The 18,152-nt window shown below is 44.6% G+C and overlaps 1 protein-coding gene across 2 annotated transcripts in view; it reads right to left on the bottom strand.

The window, feature by feature from the left end:
- The window catches only part of GALNTL6 (polypeptide N-acetylgalactosaminyltransferase like 6), a 2,249,191-nt gene that overhangs the window by 1,656,526 nt on the left and 574,513 nt on the right, over positions 1–18,152 (bottom strand). For both annotated transcript variants that reach the window (XM_069244332.1, XM_069244340.1), the window contains one exon: positions 9,067–9,174. In XM_069244332.1, the coding sequence (XP_069100433.1) occupies positions 9,067–9,174 (108 nt within the window). The remainder of the gene's footprint in view (positions 1–9,066; positions 9,175–18,152) is intronic.

The following is an 18,152-nucleotide window of genomic DNA, read 5'->3' as shown; positions in this document are numbered from 1 at the left end:
TTGCAGATGATTAAAAAGCAGAGTGCAGGCATTTTATCTGAAACCCCTATTAGGAGGTTGTCTACTGGACCTCCCTTGCCAATTCAAGTATTATTTTATGACTGTGATACTTCATTGCCCACACAATGTAATATAATGCTATATGTAGACTGTTATAGCGTATTTGAGGAAAATGGTTCCCTCAATGTGTACATAGGAGGAAGGTGTGTGCCTAAGTGAAATTGAATACCCTTTATGACAGCTATTTCCTTTGTATGTCCACCTTGCACCTCTCACCCTTCTACCTACTCACTAAACAAACAATTAGAGGCAGGTCGTTGTATTCTTGATTTGACTCATCAATGTTTCAATAGAAAAATGGAAGGACTCTGTCAGCTGTGGCTTGGAAAGAAGCATCACAATGAGAAACACTGTGGCCGAGGTTTGGCCACTCTTAGCACCCAGACATATGTGATGTGCATCCTGAACTATGTGGTTGACTCTGGCAGAGGAGAGCTAAAGCATAAGATTAGCTGCACTCCTATTGATTTTATATCAGACTTAAAGAACTAAGAGAAAGCCATGACATTATTGTGACCTAATTGATAAATTAGTAAACTACCTGGCATTTTGAGAACTTCAGTTAAACGAACTTCCTTCTCTGAGTGCATACTGCAATGAAGCAAAATCTACCATTCTCACAGTGTGGCTGGCCAACATTGATTCACCTGACCATTAATGTCACAACGACCTCAGGGGCCTGACTCCGAATTAGCTGTTTTGAGTAGCCGCGTCCCACCAGTAACTGAAGACTGTAGCCACTTGTGCGTCTTCCTGACTTACAAAAACTCCATTTCCAGCCAAGACAGAGCAGCACACCATTGTCTGTGGCCACCAGTTACATGTTTGTTACTGGGTAAATCCACGTATTTGTGCAACACTTCAAACAATAACACAGCGAGAACACCACACAAAAAGGATCCCACACCCAGTTAGAAAACTAGAGCTGCATTTAATAAATAAAACAAGACCAAAATCACAAAACTTCAATTAATTGAACCAGAGATATTGAATTTCATTTTAGAGAAAAATAGAGTTAAAAGAAGTACAGTGACAACTGTGGGTATCTGGTCTCACTGGTCAGGACAAAGTCACAAGTTCAGGCTGACCACAATGGAGCATGGGACAACTACAGGGACCCAGTTAGGCCTGCTGAACAAGGTACCTTAATTCCTGGTTTGCTGTGCATTGCAGGAGTCCACATTGAAGATGTGTCATGCAGCCAAAGCGATGCAATACCCCCGAGATGTGGTGAGGGTGTAGTGTGAGGTCCTGTTGCATCAGAATCTAGGATTGTATTGACGAGGACTTGTGATGTGAAGTCCAGAGTCAGGGATGCATCCCGCAGTTGGAGTGATGCACCAGTTCTGAGGAGCTGTGGGGAGGAGTTCAGCATCATCATCGAGGCTGTCATCGATGGGAGATACAAGGGCCTGCACCGAGGATGTATCGTACAGTGGCAGTTCTGGAGGTGATGGGGGCTGTGGTAGCAACGCAAGTCTTTGCAATGGGTCCAACCAATGCAGTAGCAGAGCTGCGCAGGTTCTGCTTGGAGTTACACTGCAGAGCAGTGGAGATGCGTCAATACTGCTGGAACCACAGAGTCTGGCAAAGCACCTAAAGCCCACTTCCAAGGGTCCAGCACTGAGGTGGCACCACTTGGCAGGGTAGACGTACAGAAGACAGAGACCAGGTACAGACACAAGGTCTTTGGAAGCCAATTATGCCTCTGATGCTTCAGATCAGGAGGCCAGCCAACTAGCCTTTGGAGTCACTCTGGGATTTGAGTTCAAGTAATGCAGGTCCAGTCCTTTTCACAAAGGCAAGAGGGAAGCAAGCAGTAGCTCAGCTCATTAAAGCAGGAGTCCTGCAGCACACAGTCCAGCAGAGTGGCAGTCCTTCATCAGCACAGCAGCACAGCAGCACAGCAGTCCTTCTTCCTGGCAGAGTATCCATAGGTCCAAAAGTGTCTGATGTCCAGTATCTATACCTAGCTGTGCCTTTGAAGTGGGGAGAAGCTTCTAGAGGTATGCCTTTGAAATGCACAGATGCCCTGCCCTGCCATCCCTACCCTACCTACCCTACCTCCAGACTAAGTACAGGGGGTATACAGCCCTTTGTGTGGGGATAGGACACAGCCTATTCAGGTGTAGGTGTCCAGCTCCTCCCTCCCATTTTGCGAGTGATGGCCCAGCTAGTCACTCCTAAGCTCCCATTGTGTGTGGCTGTCTAGGAGGAATACACAAAGCACAACTGTTGCCTACACCCAGTCATGTGACCTAGAGACAGGCTGCAGGCACCAAATGGGGAAGGCAAGAAAATGTCAACTATCTAAAAGTGGCATATTTGAGAATCACACCATAAATTAGAATTTTAAATTAGATATCCAGAGACGCCAAAAATTAATCTGTTTCCATTTGGAAATTCCATTGATGAAATGCAATAAGGTAATTCTAATGTTAGTCTATGGGAGAGGTAGGCCTTGCGATAGTGAAAAATCAATTAAACATTTCTTCACTACCAGGACATGTTAAACTTAAAAGTATGTGTCCTACCTTTTACTTACATTGCACCCTGCTCTCTGGGCTGTCCAGGGCCTACCCGTGGGTGACTCATATGTATTAGAAAGGAAGGCTTTTGCCTGCCAAAAGGTTTAATTTGTCAGGTCGAAATGGCAGTTTAAACTGCGCACATTGGCTCTGCACTAGCAGGCCTGAGACATGTTTTAATGGCTACTTAAGTGGGTGGCACAATCAGTGCTGCAGGTCCACTAGTAGCATTTAATTTACGGACCTTGAGAACATGTAATGCCACTTTACTTGGGACTTAAAAGAAAATTAAATATGCCAATTGAATGTTAACCAAGCTAACATGTTTTAAGGAGAGAGCACAACACTTTAGCACTGGTTAGCAGTGGTAAAGTGCACAGAGTATAAGGCCAACAAAAATGAAAAAAAATGGAGGCAAAATGTCTGGGGCTGGTCCTATAGACAGGGTCAAGTCCAACAGTAAGGTTGTGAAAGCATCTGTGCAGAGGTTGCTGATACATATGGTGCCTCTTGTGTACACAGAGGGGACACATAGCTCACGAGATATTTGTTGCATGTTGATATTTTATTCAGCTATTGATCCTTCAATGTTATAATATATAGCTTCTATTTTTATTGTTGTTACAACTTTTGCCTGGACACAATATTAAGTGAAATTTGTGACTAAGTTCCTAAATCACATCAAACTTCAACAGAAAGCCGTTACTGCTTGCAATCCTACCCCATGAAGTGGACACCTAACCATGAGATTCTTAGCATTCAATATTACAGCATTAGTATATATTTTCTGGGGTTCAAAGTTCAGCAGGCGATGTATATTGCAAGTATTGCTCATTAGATTGAGTTACATAGATGCTGGAGACATGATCTGAGGTTTACATGAGCTTACAGAATGAAATGTAACGTGAGATGAAGGAAAGAGGAGGCCAGTTTATCCTTTAAAGACATCCACAGTGGCTTATGTTGAATTTGGATTTCAACAAATTAGACTAATTGTTTTGAAGTATGGAAATATTACATGACATCACATCACGCTACATACCTTTGTGGTTAGATGAAATACCTCAAATAAATTGGGGCGTAGGCTCCAAATATATGTTAAATCTAGAATTTGCAAACAACTTTAACTTTAAATATTCTGGAATATTTAAACATCTTGAGCTAATCAGTTTCAGCTATTCTCCACTACTAGGAAAGTCTGTGTTTAAATGTTTTACAGATACTAAAACTTCCATTACTGCTTATCCATTTTCTTTTGAGAGAAAATATGTCAGGCGACAAGACAACAGTTTGTACAGGAGGAATCAGCCAATGAGTCAATTGTGAGGTGGTAGGTTATTAAAGACTTATGGCCTCATTGCGAGGCTGGCAGTCCTAGGACCACCAGCCTCGTGGTGGCAGCAGACTGCCACACTCCACATTGGTCCGACTGCCAAATTACGACTTTGGTGGGCTGATCTGTCTAAAGACCGCCATCCCTGCTAAGAACGTCCTTCCTGATGTGGTGACGGCAGTCAGGGTTGTTCTCACCCAAGGCGGCACTGAACTCAATGCTGCCTGCTGATTACATCCCTGCTTTCCAGCCAGCCTTTTCATGGTGGGTCCAGCTGGCAGAAAGCCAGTACCGGGGACCACAGCGGGGCCGCTGCACTGCCCATGGCTTTGCAGACAGTGCACATTCCAAGGGTGCTGGTTTGCCCCCCTCTGTGCTACGGTATAGGACTCAGCTCTTCCTATATCAAAGTACTGGTACCGCCGGACTGACTGGCAGGAATGCGTATTGCAATGTTCCCACCAATCGGCCTGGCCAGAACACTGTAATAAACTTTGGGAGGACATCACCGCCATGGCAGTAGCATCCTCCGTGTGAGTTTAGTGATCCCGCGGTGGGACTGCCAAACTCAATGAGGTCCCAAATGTTTCTCCCTCTATTGTGGAGGCCAGAAGAACGGATTGGAATTATTTAGATGTGTGCAAAATTAGTGTGATTTGCTCTCACATAATTCCATAAAATGTCAGGAACATTTTGCAAAATTACATTTAACTATGTGAAATCAAAATCTTACACAGCACTTTATTTTAGTGTAAAATGCATCATGTCAATTTTTGACACAAAGACATTTGTGAGGTAAAAAGAAATATACCAAGACACTTAAGGTAAAATTCTGATACGAACAGTGCATAAATACACAAAGTTGCATAATGGTGTAATTTCAGGAATTCCCATAACAACATAACTTGAATTTCCCAAATTACATAAATTACACCTGCATAATTTAAAATGTGCCTGGACCCAACAATCGATAGGCAACATGACAAATAAGTGTTCTGAGCATGGCTGAACTAGTAATATTCTAGACAATCCTTATTGTACAGCCACTCTTGCTTGGATTATGAAAGACATTTTTGCCCAGGTCTCTCTTTATAAGGCCTCATGCTGACAGCTTTATAGGCTTTTAATGTGCTTAAGATTGGATGATTTCTTCCTCTTACTTTGCTGCTTTTGATTAAATGGCTATTATCCATATTCTTGTGTTTGACCAATCTCTGCAGCATTTAGGGTTCACCCTTGATTTGGATGGGTATAGTGTATCTTTCCACTGCTTACATCTGGGAAAATATTTATTATTTCTGTTTTCCTTGTCATTTGTTATTTAGCACTCAATGGCAGTGCATGTCCTGTGCTTTGTCTCTCTCTTTTCCTTATATAGCATAGGCGCTTGCTCTTTTTCTTGCTATCCCACTCCCTTGCCTCTAGACATGGTTTTCGCATTCTTCTTACACCAAGCACTTCTACTACTTAGTGGCAAGCTCTCTCTTCCCTGCCTATCTCCCTCTCTTCACATTTCTCTCACTACACTGCCACTCCTCTCCTTCAACTTGTGGTAATTGGATTCGCCATTCCTAGGGTAACCAGCCATCCCGGTTTTGCAGGACAATCCAGGTCCTTACAGCAGCTGCCTCTGCAGATTTCTGAAATTTTGGGTCTGGTCCCGTTTTCGGTGAGGGTAGACTTCAAACAACGAAGGCAAGTTTTCATGTGTTACAAAACAGTACTTGCTAGCAGCTGTTATTAGAGCACTATTTTGAGAACATGTAGGCTGCTGCGTTTTAAAATTGACTTTTTATTTATTACTGTAGTTTCTGTATTTCTATATTGATGAGCACTGTCATTCTATGCCCCTTGGATCATGCTGCTTAAGTCCTTCTATTTTTTTTTTGCAAAATATCCCGGTTTTTGGCATTCAAAATCTGGGGCCAGATGTAGCATGATTTCCAATAGCGATAACCAAATTACATTTTTTTGCGAATTGCAATTAAGTATTTGCTATTGGAATGTATGAAACTCAAAGAGTTTCATATGGCGATTCGCAAGGGCTCGCAAATGGACCTACCTCATTAATATTCATGAGGTAGGTCGCAATTTGCGACCCATTGCGAATGGCTACAATCACAGGGATGTTGTTCTGCTTGGGTTAGCAGACCACCATGTCTGTGAATGTTTTTAAATAATGCAATCTTTTTTTTTTTTTTTAAATGAAGCCCGTTCTCCTTAAAGGAAGATGGGATGCGTTTAAAAAAGAAAAAGTACAAGTTTTCTTTTCATTTTTTAAGAGCAGGCAGTGGTCCATAGGACCACTGCCTGCTCTTAAAAAATGTTTTTGCATGCATTCACAAAGGGGAAGAGGTCCCTTTGCAAATGGGAAAAATTTGATGCTACCTGCGATTGTTTTGCGACCGCATTCACAGTCACAAAACAATCATACATATCTCTGCGATTCGGTATAAGGCAGGGACTCCCTTGACACACCCCTTCCTAATACTGAATCGGTATGTAACAAGTTACCGAATCGCAAATTGGGCTTGATACATACCAAAATGCATTTTTGCGATCGCAAACGGCCCAACACAAAAATGTTTGATACATCTGGCCCCTGGTCACCCTAGCCATTCCCGAATGCAATTTATGAAACGCCTACATGTGCATTAAATTTTGTATAATAGCAGACGTCACATTTTGGCTTAGCTGTTGCAATCATCTTTGCGCATATTAAGTATAGACACAGAGGCTCCTCCACCTATGACGTATTAGCTTCACTCTTAAGCTTGACATCACTGGGCAAGGATTATTAAATTTGCAAGCTCGGCATCTAAAATTACTTTCTTCTGTCTTTTTTCATGGTCGTCTGATCTCTTCTGTTGAGCTGCTCCCTCATTATTATCAAAGTTTGTCCTGTCATATGTATTCTGTTTGAGGTGTGTATGAAAAAAACATATAAAAAGTACATGGAAAGGGGTGGGGCGGTATAGCATTAGATCTTTTTTCAAATGAGAGATAACCGTTGCAGCTTTGCTTTGCAATGTCGCAGTTTTCATATCTCTCCCAAATAAACCTAACTAGACTTCAGGTAGGCAAACACGCCGTTCTTCTCTTCCACATTTTAAAATTTTACCAGCCAACGTCGATCGCTCTCATCTTGGAACTGTTTTTTTTTTGTTTTTGTTTACAAGAGTGTCACGATTTCACAGAAAGCAACATGGTGTGACTCAAAGTGGCAGCCATGTATTAAGTGTACTGTGTGTCTCAAATCCTATTATGGCACAGGACCTATGTTCATTCATGAATGCCTGAAGCATTACATGTCAATTCGTACTCTATAATCTGATGCTAACCGTTTGTTTATTCTATCTTTAAAACACTCACGATGTGGTGGTAGATCTTTGGCTTTTATGTTCCCAGAATTTGGAACTTTTCCCTGTGTATCCGAAAAATAACTTCTCAATCTGCATTTCGGAAAAAATATTAAAACATATTTTATCACCACCTACTTTCAATGGTAATGGTCTATGGTTGATGAAAATAGATATGCGCCGGGATGCTTCTGTGAGGTCACCGCTGCACCATGTCAATTCGTTTCATTCATTCAGTCATCCATCTATGCTTCTTGGAGTTTTTAAAGAAGCACATGGCCTTTTAAACAGTGTTTTGACCATGGGCACAATTGGTAAACGCAACCAAATGACATGAAATAACTGTCAGAAAATGTAAGTAGTTTCATGTCATCGTCGGAAAAAAATTCCATGTAACTTGTCGCTTGTAAGTTAGTGAAATGCATCGCATGGAGTAGGCAGTATTACAATATGTTACTACAAGATTTTAATTTCATCGCAAAGTTTTTGCAACTCCTTCCTAAACTGCCTGCTCGTGCCCTAAATGTGTTTAGGATTTTTCTTTAAAAAAACAAAACATCTTAAAAAGTAAACCACAATCTCTTCAAGTGAGGTAATATCTAAACACGGAGGGCCTCCTGCATTTCTGGTTGAGGTAAGTATGGCAATGCAGATTGTTTTCAGCCGCAGACATTCTACGCATCTGCATTTAAAAATGTAGCTAGGCACAAATATCCCATGGTTATAGTCTACGAGATGATGAATGGGGTGGGTCGCAGCAAAGTAAATGTTCTAGCAGGATAAGTGCCTTTCACAGACGTTACTGTAGAACGGAAGTTGTTGTGCACGAAGCCACGCAATGTGGATGCTTATGCATTATTGACTATGACATTCCCTCTGCCCTCCTACTAAGATAGACCGGTAGACGAGTGATAACGAACAAATACTAAGATATTTATGGTAAAATGCACAACGAAAGTGCACAACATTCATGTTATTTGAATAGCACAGTAAAAACATTGGTCAAGCCTACAATGCGGTGCCCACGTTTCTTCTTTCCATTTGAAAATCCGGACTTAAATGATCTATATATTTTATGTTCAATTTCACTTCATTTAAAGGTCGTTCTTCCTTTAGAAAGACGTTGCAAGCCTGAAACTTTGACATAATGGCTTCTGGTAAAAGACCCCTTGCTCATATTTCCTCTGCATGAAGAGTTCTGATGCGTAGTCTTGTCTAAGACTAACTAGCTGAATCCACATATTTTTATCAGTTTTTGGGGTGTATTTTCAGTTGATGAAAACACCATGGCATTGCGCTCATTTACATTCAAAATACAAGTTCATTCTGCCTGATTTCTAGGCTTTGATGGACTCCATGATGCCAACGTTGCATCTGCAAAACCCACATTTGCAGTGTACCAAGCAACAATGTAATTTGCAGTATTAACTGTATTGCACAACACAGTCACAGGATTCGCCCTGAATCACAAAGAGAGATGGTTGCTTGCCCCTTGGCTTGTCCCTCCAGATTGCGACTCAAAATGGAAGGTGTGCACTGCTTTAGGAACTGTAGGTTTAGCAACACTGAGGTGCTTTCTCCTTACAAAAGGCAACCATTCACAATCTGAACTGGAGCGACTGTGACACTCGTGTTGGAAGAGTTATCCTAAGTGCCTAGAAGAAGAGAACACTATGGCTTTAAATATGCCCCGTTCCTAGCATGCCTATATATTATGTGGTGGTGAAGAGGAGCTGGGCTTGTCATAACAGAACTACAGATAAAATGAAAAAAGCACTGATCTTACCTGAGTAGACCGAGGAGAGCAGGGCTGAGGATTCTTTATATAATATGTCTGCCATAGCTGGTTTCTATTCTTATCATCAGCAAATACTCTGGACAGCAGGGTGCACAGCTGTGTTGGAGAAGAAGGAAAAAACAGGTTTATTTCTTAATGCCTAAACCACGTTGGTATACTTATCAGTTATGATATCAAATAATACCTTTGTCACGCACTAACAGCAGGATAGAGTTTTTTTTTTTAATTTTCCTTGTATGTATGAAGTTGATTAGGTCACTGATAACGCAGAGACAGAAGAGAAGGACAATCTTTTATGTGCTTTTTTAAAGTTTCCACAATGTTTTATTATTTATTGACAAAGAGTTACTGCCCTAACGATGTCTCACTCTGGAAATTCTCAAGTTCCATGTAAGCATGCAGTAAGACACAATTACACACAGAAATATATATTTTTAATTAGGCCTAGGTATTCAGGTGTAATGAATACTTATTAGAGGAGCAGGACAAAACTATTCATAAAAAAAGCTTTGAGAATTGGACCTTGAGAATTTAGCACAGGTTTCGACATACAAATCACAGGTGAAAGAGACCGTCCAAATTCATCTATACTTTTCATGTGAAAGTCATGACAATCCAGCTACAGACACACCAGTATAGCAGAGTGTAATGAAGAGTTTAGTGATTCAGCAATGAAAGACAATGCCATGTGCTATGCATTTTGAACAGGCGAAGTATTACAGAATTTACAGTAAATTCATCTTCCATGGCTTTTCAGAAGTACCACTAAAGAAAGTCCAATGGGGTATATATTCCAATTTAATACATTTCAGTGCTTATTTAGTATCAATATCTTTGATGGGAAAAATGCAAACTTTAGATTTTAAACAACATATTTCACATTAATTATAATGTTGGAAATACAATGTACATTAAAAAAATAAAAAGGTAAATGACACGGTTTCTCGACATTGTGAGGCTGCGGTGCAGGGCTATTTTGTTCCTACCTATAAATTGGTCTCCATAAAATTTGGACAGTGGCTTTGAAGTGCAAGAAATTCCCTTCCTCCCTTACACCAGCTCCAAGCTGGCTGGAGCAACAATACAGGCTCGTTAAGCCCTTTGTGTGTGGGCAGGGCACAGTCTATTCAGGTGTAAGTGTCAGGCTGTGGCCAGGTCCTCCCTCCCATCCTTCCCAGGATGGCCCTTCTGAATGTTGATGGCCCAACAGTCACACCTAAGCTCCATTGGTGAGTGGCTGTCTAGGCAGAATTCACAAGTCCAACTGCCACCGCATCTCAGACATGTATTGGAGACAGGCTGTAGGCACAGAAGGCTTAAGAGGAGGAAAATGCCAACTTTCTAAAAGTGACATTTTCAAAATTGTAATAGTCAATCCTACTTTACCATTAAAGGGGATTTATTAGTACAATTCCATATGTACTAAACACAATAGGTCTACCCCTTCCTAGTCAAGAAGTATAGCTTATTAAATGTAATAAAGAACCCCCAATGTTAACCAATGGAGGGCTAGGCCTCACACTAGCGAAAAACAAATTGAACGTTTCTCGCTACCAGGGCATGTAAAACTTAAAAGTATATGCCCTGCCTTTTTATGACTTAGCACTCTGCCTATGGGCAACCTAGTCTCTACCTTAGTGGTGACTTATATGTAATAGAAAGGGAGATTAAGGCTTGCAAGGGGTTTTAAATATCATGTCGACATGGCAATGGAACACTGCATTCAGGCTGCAATGGCAGGCCTGAGACAAGCTTTAATACTGTTGCTTAAGTGGGAGGCACAATCAGTGCTGCAGGCCCACTAATAGCATTTAATTTACAGGCCCTGGGAACATGTAGTGCAATTTACTAGGGACTTAGTAGTAAATTACATATTCAATTTGTGGATAAGCATGTTTTGAGCAGAGAGCACATGCATTTAAAATTGGTAAGCAGTGATAAAGTGCCCAGAGTCCAAAAACCAACAAAAATGAATTCAGTAGAAAGTGAAGGGAAAAGGCAAAAAGTTTGGGGACAACCCGGCAGAGAGGGCCAGGGTCAACATGGATGATAATCAAAAACTGCAGATTCAGCACAGCAGGATTCACAATAGCAAATTTCGGAGAAATCAGAAGTGAGATCATCATTAAAAGTATTATAACACTGACCCAGTTCTAAGGTAATCAGGATTATTCCATTAACTTCCATGTTAGAAATGGGGTCTTTGGTTGACAGTCAGGTTACCTCCTGTTCAAGCAAGGACCCTCACTCTAGTCAGGGTAAAAGAGAATCACCCTCAGCTAACCCCTGCTTACCCCCTTGGTAGCTTGGCAGAGCAGTAGGCTTAACTTCAGAGTGCTAGGTGTAAAGTATTTGTACCAACACACACAGTAACTTAATGAAAACACTACAAAATGACACAACACCAGTTTAGAAAAATAGGAAATATTTATCTAAACAAAACAAGACCAAAACGACAAAAATCCACCATACACAAGTCAAGTTATTAATTAAAAATCAAAAAGAGTCTTTAAGTAGTTTTAAAAACACACTAGCGCTGCTAGAGTGAAAATGTACCTGGTGTGCGTCAAAAATAACCCCGCACGGGCGGGTGTGCGTCAAAAATAACTCCGCACGGCTGTACTTGAGTCAAAAATCCAGCCGCACGATGATTTGAAAATCCCGCCGTGCAGGTTGCGATCGCCCAGCCTCCGTCAGCGATGCTGCGCGTCGTTTCTCCTGCTCCGTGCTTCGATTTTTCAGTCGCGTTTCCTGCGAGCGTCGTTTCTCAGCTGTGGAGCCGGCGGCGCGTCGTTTTTTCAGCCGCAGATCGGATTTGCGTCAATCTTTTCCCCGCACGGCGCTCTGTGCGTGGATTTTCTTGTCTTTAGGCTGCCAGCTTCTCCTTTCAGGGTCCCAGGAACTGGATGGGCACCACAGGGCAGAGTAGGAGTCTCTCCAGAGACTCCAGGTGCTGGCAGAGAGAAGTCTTTGCTGTCCCTGAGACTTCAAACAACAGGAGGCAAGCTCTAGATCAAGCCCTTGGAGATTTCTTCTCAAGATGGAAGGCACACAAAGTCCAGTCTTTGCCCTCTTACTCTGGCAGAAGCAGCAACTGCAGAATAGCTCCACAAAGCACAGTCACAGGCAGGGCAGCTCTTCTTCCTCAGCTATTCAGCTCTTCTCCAGGCAGAGGTTCCTCTTGGTTCCAGAAGTGTTTCTAAAGTCTGTAGATTTGGGTGCCCTTCTTATACCCATTTTAGTCTTTGAAGTCACCTTTCTTCAAAGGGGACTCACACCTACTTGTAAAATCCTGCCTTGCCCAGGCAAGGCCTCAGACACACACCAGGGGGTTGGAGCCGGCATTGTTAGAGGCAGGCACAGTCCTTTCAGATGAGAGTGACCACTCCCCCGCTCCCTCGTAGCAGAGATGGCTAATCAGGAAATGCAGGTTACACCCCACCTCCCTTTGTGTCACTGTCTGGTGTGAGGTGAAAAACAACCAACTGTCAAACTGACCCAGACAGGGAATCCAAAAACAAGGCAGAGTCATAGAATGGTTTAAGCAAGAAAATGCTCACTTTCTAAAAGTGGCATTTTCAAACGCACAATCTTAAAATCAACTTTACTAAAAGATGTATTTTTAAATTGTGAGTTCAGGGACCCCAAACTCCACATGTCCATCTACTCTCTAGGGGAATCTACACTTTAATCATATTTAAAGGTAGCCCCCATATTATCCTATGAGAGAGACAGGCTTTGCAACAGTGAAAAACGAAATTGGCAGTATTTCACTGTCAGGACATATAAACCACATTACTATATGTCCTACCTTATCCATACACTGCACCCTGCCCTTGGGGCTACCTAGGGCCTACCTTAGGGGTGCCTTACATGTAAGAAAAGGGAAGGTTTAGGCTTGGCAAGTGGGTACACTTGCCAAGTCGAATTTACAGTGTAAAAATACACACACAGACACTGCAGTGGCAGGTCTGAGACATGATTACAGAGCTACTTATGTGGGTGGCACAACCAGTGCTGCAGGCCCACTAGTAGCATTTGATTTACAGGCCCTGGCACCTCTAGTGCACCTTACTAGGGACTTACTAGTAAATCAAATATGCCAATCATGGATAAACCAATTACATACAATTTACACGAAGAGCATATGCACTTTAGCACTGGTTAGCAGTGGTAAAGTGCTCAGAGTTGAAAAGCCAACAGCAACAGGTCAGAAAAAAATAGGAGGCAGGAGGCAAAAAGACTGGGGATGACCCTGCATAAGCAAAAGTCCAACACGACCCCCTACCAGCCTAAAGCCAGGGGAGAACAATCAATACCTTGATGTACTTCCCTGATTGGGGTGATAGAACAAGGACCCAGGCCCACAACAGCAGGGGCATGTTCCAGTTCTACGCCTTCCTGACTCCAGTTGGATCCCTCTGTCCATACTCTCAGGGCCCACTAAGCTAACCCATGGGGAACCCTTCTCCACATCTACAGACACCATCTGTGCAGCATCTAACTTTACTTTGCTCACAGATGTATTGCAATGGGCAGATAGTACCACCAGGGCCAACACAGTGGTGTTGCCCACTCCACCCCTGGGGTGTGACTCTCGTCCCCCCCCCAGGGGCAGCTCTGTCCACCAGGACAGCAAGCCACAGTAACCCCTGACAACTGTCAGGGATGAGAGCCTGACCTCAGGCCTCTCCAACCACTGTGACTGTGGAGAGTGGGGGGCAGTAGCCCCAGGTGCCTGACACCCTTTGACCACTCTACCTTCCACCAGGTCAGAGAAGATAACCTGACCCTGGTCCTCCCCTCTGGGGTTCTGTACCCTCCCTCCAGGAGCGGCACCCCCAGAGTAAAGAATTGTCAGGGTGCTTGTAGAAGCAGTGCTGCACAATTCTTCCACCAGTGCAGGGATGTTAACCTGCAACTGATCCTCCAACCTGGGGTTTGTACCCTCAGGTTGGACCTGGGCCAGGGGTGAGGCTTCCCTCCCCCTGCCCTCTCTCCTGGGGTCCTGAACCACCCAACTAGGAGTGGCCCCCCCAGAAGACAACATGGTAGGGGCACTGTTAGCAGTAGCCCCTTGGGCAAACCGCCCCCCCTTCAGGTCAGGGTTTATCCCCTGCACCTGATCCTCCAGTCCAGGGTCTGTACCCACAGACTGGACCACTGCCTGGCAACCCAGGAATTCCTGGGGGGCATACCTACCCCCCACCAGGTCAGAGTTTACCCTCTGAACCTGGTCATCCAAACCAGGGTCACCACCCTGCTGTTGAACCACTGCCTGGCGCACCAGGACTTCCTTGGGAGCACACTTACCCCCATCAGGTCAGAGTTTACCCCCTGAACCTGATCATTCAACCCAGAGTCACCACCCTGCAGTTGAACCACTGCCTGGCACACCAGGACTTCCAGGGGGGCACACTTACCCCCCTCAAGGGACACACTGTCCCCAAGGGCCACACAAGAGTCTGGTTGGCGCAGGTCTCCTGACCTCCGCCCATCTGACAGAGTCTGGATTCCCCCCAACCCAGAAATGGTCTCACCAAGGTCATTCCTGGGGGGCTCTGCTCTCAGAGCTGACCCCTGACCCTCCAGGTTCTCCACTGGGGTCCGCAACCCCCTCTCAACCCTCTGTCTGGACTTCTGCACCCCCTCACTAGGAGTGGTACTGCCAGACACCAGAACTGGTGGGACGCTGGCTACAGCCGCCCCCCCAAGTTCTCCTGACACTGTGGGATCTCCCTCAACAGATGGCCCTATGGTACAGGCTGGGCTCCCCTCCTGGTGTTCCCTCATGGAACCCTCCAGGACCTGGGACCGGATCTCGGGCACCTTGGACCTCAGCCCATCCCCATTCCCTCTCCTCAGAGACTGGACATGGGGTCCCTCACCCATCCCACTACACTGGGACCTACCTGGGACACTACAATCCTTCCCTACCTCACCTGGTTGGGAAATACCTAGACCACTCCTCTCAGGAGCCCCCCCAAATGCCTCTTCAGACTCTCTGGTACTCACCAAGAGGTCTGCCTCCATTGTAAGCTCCCTGGGGTCAGAGAACTCACACCCCAGCTGGTGTTGGCGTAGCTCTGGAAAATAAGGACTAGACATATGCTCTCCAGCAATTACATCACTCAGCCCCTTACATGAATTAACCAAAGTACCCTTCACCCAACCATCCAGTGACTCTGATTTGGAAAAGCACCCCACATCACCCTTCTGAGACTGGTGAGACAGTACCTGACTGTCCCTGACACTCAACCCACACTCTTCTGGGATGTCTTCACACTCCATAACCAGGACTTCTACCTGGGGGGAACCCCTCTCCCTGTCACTCTCACCTAGAGCCAGTAGAGTGTCCCTCCCACCAGTAGGAATATGACTCCCCATGCCAGTTCCCCAATCCACCTCAGGGACCCTGTGCATCACTGGAGCTACCTCATACCCCTGAATCTCCTGGTGTGTGTTAACTCCCTCCTTCAAGTAGGGCACCACATCTCTGGGCATGTGCACTTCTTCAGCAGCACTAGATAAAAAATTGTTGCTGCCACCATTCCAGCTGGATTCAGCCCTCATGACTTCCAGCTCCTTCATTTTGAGCTCATAAGCCCAAATCCTCTTTTTGATCTATAAGTCCCTCCTCCTTTCTTCCAACTCCTTCTCCCTTTGCATCCTCAACTCCTTGAACCGGCGAGCCCTCTCTGCCTGTCTGTCCTGTAACTCTTTAGGAGTCAGACCCTTGGATGACACCCTGCTACCCCTCCTGGGGACCCTCCCCCCAGGCGTAACAGGTACCTCCACTACACCACTGTGTATCCTCTGCACTTCCCCACCCACATTCTCCTCCTCTGTGTATCCTCCAGCCTTCTTGATTGTCACCCAGGCCCTCTGTGCCTTTTGCAGCTCACCCTCCCTGGTGGAGCTCTCAGTGGGACAGTCAAGATCTTTAAGGAACTGTTTCAATTGAGCAACTGAGTACTCCTTCAGTTTCTCTATTTCAAACACAGCTCCAGCTGTTGCATCTCCAGATTGAGACATGATGGTCACAAGTGCAAAGTTCCAAAGGCAGAAAATAAGTTCCCAATGAAGTAAAAAGAATCAGTCAAGGGATCAGCAAAATCATGGAAGTAAAACAAAAAGGAGTCCTTAAGAGAAAAAGCAAAAGATCACCAAACAAGTAGTATGTGGTCACGTAGTGGTCTGAACTCAAACAGTAGTGTACACTTAATCACTGTATGTCAAGTACAAATACAAGTCCAAATCCCATCCGCTGATCACCAATGTTAGAAATGGGGTCTTTGGTTGACAGTCAGGTTACCCCCTGTCCAAGCAAGGACCCTCACTCTAGTCAGGGTAAAAGAGAATCACCCTCAGCTAACCCCTGCTTACCCCCTTGGTAGCTTGGCAGAGCAGTAGGCTTAACTTCAGAGTGCTAGGTGTAAAGTATTTGTACCAACACACACAGTAACTTAATGAAAACACTACAAAATGACACAACACCAGTTTAGAAAAATAGGAAATATTTATCTAAACAAAACAAGACCAAAACGACAAAAATCCACCATACACAAGTCAAGTTATTAATTAAAAATCAAAAAGAGTCTTTAAGTAGTTTTCAAAACACACTAGCGCTGCTAGAGTGAAAATGTACCTGGTGTGCGTCAAAAATAACCCCGCACGTGCGGGTGTGAGTCAAAAATAACTCTGCACGGCGGTACTTGAGTCAAAAATCCAGCCGCACAATGATTTGAAAATCCCACCGTGCAGGTTGCGATCTCCCAGCCTCCGTCAGCGATGCTGAGCGTCGTTTCTCCTGCTCCGTGCTTGGTTTTTTTGGTCGCGTTTCCTGCGAGCGTCGTTTCTCAGCTGCGGAGCGTCGTTTTTTCAGCAGCAGATCGGATTTGCGTCAATCTTTTCCCCGCACGGCGCTCTGTGCGTGGATTTTCTTGTCTTTAGGCTGCCAGCTTCTCCTTTCAGGGTCCCAGGAACTGGATGGGCACCACAGGGCAGAGTAGGAGTCTCTCCAGAGACTCCAGGTGCTGGCAGAGAGAAGTCTTTGCTGTCCCTGAGACTTCAAACAACAGGAGGCAAGCTCTAGATCAAGCCCTTGGAGATTTCTTCTCAAGATGGAAGGCACACAAAGTCCAGTCTTTGCCCTCTTACTCTGGCAGAGGCAGCAACTGCAGGATAGCTCCACAAAGCACAGTCACAGGCAGGGCAGCTCTTCTTCCTCAGCTATTCAGCTCTTCTCCAGGCAGAGGTTCCTCTTGGTTCCAGAAGTGTTTCTAAAGTCTGTAGATTTGGGTGCCCTTCTTATACCCATTTTAGTCTTTGAAGTCACCTTTCTTCAAAGGGGACTCACACCTACTTGTGAAATCCTGCCTTGCCCAGGCAAGGCCTCAGACACACACCAGGGGGTTGGAGCCGGCATTGTTAGAGGCAGGCACAGTCCTTTCAGATGAGAGTGACCACTCCACCCCTCCCTCCTAGCAGAGATGGCTAATCAGGAAATGCAGGTTACACCCCAGCTCCCTTTGTGTCACTGTCTGGTGTGAGGTGAAAAACAACCAACTGTCAAACTGACCCAGACAGGGAATCCACAAACAAGGCAGAGTCACAGAATGGTTTAAGCAAGAAAATGCTCACTTTCTAAAAGTGGCATTTTCAAACGCACAATCTTAAAATCAACTTTACTAAAAGATGTATTTTTAAATTGTGAGTTCAAGGACCCCAAACTCCACACGTCCATCTACTCTCTAGGGGAATCTACACTTTAATCATATTTAAAGGTAGCCCCCATATTATCCTATGAGAGAGACAGGCTTTGCAACAGTGAAAAACGAAATTGGCAGTATTTCACTGTCAGGACATATAAACCACATTACTATATGTCCTCCCTTATCCATACACTGCACCCTGCCCTTGGGGCTACCTAGGGTCTGCCTTACATGTAAGAAAAGGGAAGGTTTAGGCTTGGCAAGTGGGTACACTTGCCAAGTCGAATTTACAGTGTAAAAATACACACACAGACACTGCAGTGGCAGGTCTGAGACATGATTACAAAGCTACTTATGTGG

This window comes from Pleurodeles waltl, chromosome 1_2, assembly GCF_031143425.1.
Source record: "Pleurodeles waltl isolate 20211129_DDA chromosome 1_2, aPleWal1.hap1.20221129, whole genome shotgun sequence".
In the NCBI taxonomy this organism is placed as follows: domain Eukaryota; kingdom Metazoa; phylum Chordata; class Amphibia; order Caudata; family Salamandridae; genus Pleurodeles; species Pleurodeles waltl.
The sequence above is the reverse complement of the archived record's forward strand: the minus strand, read 5'-3'. Positions and strand labels throughout refer to the sequence as shown.